The following is a 5,497-nucleotide window of genomic DNA, read 5'->3' as shown; positions in this document are numbered from 1 at the left end:
AGAGGTCGACGCACCGAACAAAGAAGAATGAAGCTCGTAGATGCTAACTCTTAACACGTAGAAAGATCAACTAAAGAACGTTTATTTTCCATTTATAAAATAGTCATAATTAATTAATTAATGCTTATGCAATGCAAATGATGCACAATCATTATATAAGGCAAAATACATCTGGGTATTATTCCCATGCTATTAGTTGGGATATACTACAAAGGAAAAAGGGACACTTCTCCCAAATTTTAGTTTCCTTGACAATTTTAAGTTCTTGTATTAATCTATCGAGCACCGTACACATGAAAGTCTACAAGAGTATTGGCAGTGGAAAAATAAAGACATGCAAGTGTAAGCAACAAGGTAGAGTTAGAGAGATACAACATAGTCAGAATCAGTGAAGATTTCCCCTTGGTTCAAATAGTTGGTGCTATCTTACATCACGTTGATGAAGGCTTCAATCCACTAAGGATCTAATATCACAAGGATCACAATTGCGAGATCCCACTGGGTACATTCCACGGAGGACACTCACCCACGAAGGGTCCACAAAGGAGCAACCAACCTATTTCATCATGGCTTATGCACACGAAGGACTAGCCTCACTATGGGTAGATCTTCACGAACTAGGCGATCTCTGAACCCTCACAAACTTCTTGGTTTCTTCATAGACCTGAAGACTCACACCTAGCGAGACTAGGAGGCGCACACCCGCCAAGAATAACATGATGGGAGGTTGCTTGGTGATGAATCTCTTGCTCTTGTGTTTCAAATATCCTCAACACTCAAAACTCTCACAAGATCTGACTTTGGATTGGAGATGTAGGAGCGGAAAAGCAAGATGGGATTAGATCTCAAAGGATTGACTTTGATTCTTGGTGTAGAAATCCATTTGAAATAAGCACAAAGGAGGTGGAGTCCTCTCTCAGAACATATATGATATGAGTGCGGTTTGCTTTGAGTGAACATATGGGATAGGTAGGGCATAAATAGTCTGGACAAGAAATTTGACCATTGCCCACTTTATTACACAACTCGAAAGCTCTGGAGTGATCAGCTCGGAGGCTCCGACATGTACAGAAAGCGCCAACTTTCAAATGACCCGGCCAGTACGAATGGAAGCGGCTCGGAGGCTCCGAGGTACATACATTAGCAGTGGCACATTCTCCATAACCACTTCTGAAATTTCGGTCGGAGAGCTTTAGAAATTCTAAGAGGGCAACATGGTTGTCACATTTGAAAAGCTAGGCTGTTGCAACAACTAAATCTGGTGAACTACTTGACGGTTTTGACTTGAAGAGCTCAACAACTTCAAAGTATGAAAGTTGGGTAGATATAGTGGAGGAAATCTGGGCATTTTAGGGCTTTTGGAAGTTGATCTTTAAACACAAAGAGAAAGAGACTCATCATAATATCCTTATCCCATTTTGATAGTATCAACATGCCTATGGACTCAGTGTGATCACTTAAATAAAATGAAGAATCCTTGAGCTTGGCCAACACATGTCTTCATGTAAAATTATGGGGTCACCCTTCCATTTCTTTTATTGCAACCTGAAGAACTTTCCTGAGATGAAGTTGTAATAGGCATTAGTTTCTTGAGATATATTGACATTAATTATAAAAATCCACCTAGGGGATGAGATGCACTTTCACAGGCACCGCGAGAGGGCGAGGAGGAAGCGTCGGGGCGACCACAACCTTCTTCGTATTCACCACCGACGTCGTGCTGTCCACCGCATTGGCCTACGGTCGACTCTCAACTCTCAAGTTTGCTGGTCGGTTGGTCAAAGGGCGGTCGGGAGGTTGTGGCGGCGCAAAAGTGACGACAGTCGCTGGTGACAAATAGTTGTCGATGATGTTATTGCCTTCCCGCCGGCGTTTTAGTGGTTGTGACACCGAATTTGTGGCCGACGGTGGGTCTCCAATGCTAGCGAGGGTGGCCAGAGGTGCGGCAAGGGTGGGGCTTTCCATCCTGTTGATCATTAGGGCCGGGACGACCCGCAACGTCGAGGTTGGGCGCAAAAGCTCCGCGCAAGTGGGATGCAGCGCAAAACGGTTGAGGCTGGACTAAAATTGAGGCAACGAGATAGGTTTTAGGGGGGAAAGTCATTTCCAGGAACGGGATTGCTAAGTCTCAGTCGATTGAACCTTAACCAAGTCTTAATCGATGCTATATTAATAGAATCTTATGTTGAGATCCATGCAATTTTTTTCTTTTTAAGTTTCTTTCTTACATGCTATATCGCTTGACTTAGACTTGGTTAAGTCTCAGTCAACTGAGACCTAGACACAACCTTCGAGGAAAATAAATTGGATATGCTAGATATATAGGGCTTACTCCCTGGACGCCGATAACACCCACACGTGTGGGCGTTAAAGGGTCTGGCCACACACCGTGTATGGTGTGTGCAGGAGGAAGCCCACACGGGGTGTGCGTGGGCGCATATTAGAATTGCCCACACGTGTGGCCGCGGCTACTTCGTGCCACACGCCCAACAAGTAGTACTCTTCTCCATCCCGCGCGTGCGGCACGAAGCAAAAATGCCCACACGTCCTGGTGCAGCTACGTTAGGTACCCGCGGGATGACGATTTAGTTGCCATCCTGGTTGGCAGATGTAGTTATCCGGGATGGCAAGTGTAGTTGTAAAAGCATGGCAACTCTATATGTTTTGATTAACTGCCTAATTTATGATAGTTGCTGCGTGTAATCAAACCGTAGTTGTCGTGTGTGATTAACTACTTGCCACACATGGTCAAACAGTAGTTGCCATGTGCGTTTACCTAGTTGCCATGTGTGGTCCAACCATAGTTGCCATGTACAGTTAATCGCAGTTGGCATGTGTGTTTATCTGGTTGCCACATATGCGCAACTGCAGTTGCCGTCTAGCAAAAGAATCACAGTTGCCATGTTTGTTTACCTAATTGCCATGTTCGCGTAACTGCAGTTGCCATCCACAACTTAAGAGTGTCGTGTGGGCGAAAATTAGTTCGCCACACCGCATGGACTAGGTGGTGGCTGTGTGGGCAGAAACTAGTTCGCCCACACAGCGCAGCTGGCAACAGCGTGATACGGGGCGTGTGAGCAAACTCTTCAACGCCCACACACCAGCCCCGTTCTACGTGGCACAACAAATCCACCTTTTCGTGTCAAGATTCGTGTAAAATACAATCAACGACCATCTAAACGTGTGGGTGAGTTGAAGAACGCCCACACATGTGGGCGTTAGTGTTTCCGTAGTTTTTTCCCTCTTGCTTAACACGCATCTCTCGCCGACTTGTGGATCCGGCCACAGCATGCCTTTCGAAGCAAAATTGGCACCCTTTTCTCCCCCCAAAAGCAACCAGTCACACATCCAAAGTCAAAAGTAGTGCGCCTCAAAGCTTCACTTGTAATTTTCTAAACCCCGGATTAAATTGTCAGCCACCGTTTTGGCATGCATGTCAGATGCAGATGCATAATGAACTGAAGTAGCACGTACACTGGGTAGCAGTTTCCGGCTGCGATAATGCGGAAACAGCGTAGCGTAGCAAGGGGAGCGTCGCCGATCTCGAGGAATACTACTAGACTGCTAGAGCTAGTTGTTGCCGATCTTCAGGCCGCGAGCGCGCAGCAAGTGTGGTCATGCACGGGGCAAAGCACCGGATCACCACCACCTCGCACTCGCAGCAGCAACAGCTCGGCGCGGCGATGGGCGGCGGCGTGGACAGCCACGGGCACCGATCGGCGCGGCCGGCGCTTCGGCACGCCAAGCTGAAGATGCTCTTCGTCGTCATCGCCACGAACCTCGTCTCGGTGTACCTCTTCTCCGGCGCGTCGCTGTCGCTCAACATGCCCGCCTCCGCGCCGAGCATCCACCTCTGGGACTCCACGGCGCTCCTCCGGGACCTCAACGCCACCCGCGACGCGCTCTCGCTGGCACGCGCGGAGCTGGCCTTCCTCCGGGGGCAGTGCGGGACGTCTTCGCTCCTCCTCGAGTCCGTGCTCGCCAAGCTCGGCGCCGTCCACGGCGATACGCCGGCGGTCCAGGACTTCAATGGCTGGCCCGAGGAGCCCACGGGCGAGCTCAAGATGGCCATCGAGCCCCACCGGCTCCCCCTCGGCTACTCTGTCAACTTCGGCACCGACGAGCTCTTCCCGGGCCTGGGCTTCGCGTGCCGCAACTTCCAGGAGGAGCTCACGCAGTACATGACGTACAACGCGAGCGGCGAATGCCCCGACGACGAGGCCCTCGCACTGCAGCTCATGCTCAAGGGGTGCGAGCCGCTGCCGCGCCGGCGCTGCAGGCCGCGATCCCCGGCGAGGTACGTCGAGCCGAAGCCGCTCCCGGCGAGCCTCTGGTCAATCCCGGCCGACACGACCGTGAACTGGTCCCCGTACACGTGCAAGAACTACACCTGCCTCGTGGAGCGCGCGCACAGCAGGGGCGGGTCGTACGACTGCAAGGACTGCTTCGACCTGGCGGGCAAGGAGCGGCGGCGGTGGCTGACCGACAACGGCGGCCCTGGGTTCAGCATCGACGGCGTGCTGCAGTCCAGGCCGCCGGGCACCGTGCGCATCGGCCTGGACATCGGCGGCGGGACCGGCACTTTCGCGGCGCGGATGCGCGAGCGCAACGTGACCGTGGTGACCACGACTCTGGACCTGGACGCGCCCTTCAACCGGTTCGTCGCGTCGCGCGGGCTGGTGCCGCTGCACATCAGCCTCGTGCAGCGACTCCCCTTCGCCGACGGCGTGCTGGACATCGTGCACTCCATGCACGTGCTCACCAACTCGGTGCCCGCCGCCGTGCTCGAGTTCGCGTTCTTTGATATCTACCGGGTGCTCCGGCCCGGCGGCGTCTTCTGGCTCGACCACTTCTTCTGCCTCGGCCCGCAGCTCAACTCCACGTACGTGCCCATCCTCGACCGCGTCGGCTTCCACCGGCTCCGGTGGAAGGCCAGCCGGAAGCTCGACCTGGGCGCGGAGAGGAACGAGTGGTACGTCTCGGCGTTGCTCGAGAAGCCCATGACATGACCCCATAAAGCCTTGTGTCACGTTGGTATTTTGTTTAATGACTGCTTACTGTATTTGGGTGCTTATAATTGAGAAGAGATGCCTAAACTGTGGCAAATTTTACATGGTTCCTGAGACATTCACAGAGAAATAATCTAGCGCAATTGTTGGATAATAACACTTACTGCTACGTTGCACGGGTAGCAGCGTAATTCATGTCAGACGTTATTACCAGGAGAACTGCAACAGATGCAGCACATGTGAATGCATTCTTGTATCTACTGTCTGCGACATATATAAGGAGTATATAACATACTAGTAAGCATGCACGTGCAATGCACGACTCTCAAATATAAAAAAAGTTTTATTAATTTTATTTATGTTTAATCAAGTAAATGTGTTCGTGCGTTGCAACAGGAGAAACAAAATTCTTGCGTTCCCTCGCGACTAATATGTGTTCTACTTATCCTCTTTCAAAGCTCGCACTCTCATGAGTCGTATTCACCTGG

At 51.2% G+C, this 5,497-nt stretch overlaps 1 protein-coding gene across 1 annotated transcript; it reads left to right on the top strand.

The window, feature by feature from the left end:
* Positions 1-3,555: 3,555 nt before the first annotated feature.
* On the top strand, positions 3,556-5,132 carry LOC119367873. The gene has a single exon (XM_037633261.1). It carries the CDS (start codon positions 3,618-3,620, stop codon positions 5,007-5,009), a length of 1,392 nt encoding a protein of 463 aa, XP_037489158.1. The 5' UTR covers positions 3,556-3,617; the 3' UTR covers positions 5,010-5,132.
* Positions 5,133-5,497: the final 365 nt, after the last annotated feature.

Source organism: Triticum dicoccoides, chromosome 2B (genome assembly GCF_002162155.2).
Source record: "Triticum dicoccoides isolate Atlit2015 ecotype Zavitan chromosome 2B, WEW_v2.0, whole genome shotgun sequence".
NCBI classification, from domain to species: Eukaryota; Viridiplantae; Streptophyta; class Magnoliopsida; order Poales; family Poaceae; genus Triticum; species Triticum dicoccoides.
This window is presented reverse-complemented; position numbering and strand designations above follow the sequence as displayed.

What these genes read in the sequence shown, in the direction of transcription:
- LOC119367873 (XM_037633261.1), top strand. Translation starts at nt 3,618, where the DNA reads ATGCACGGGGCAAAGCACCGGATCACCACCACCTCGCACTCGCAGCAG.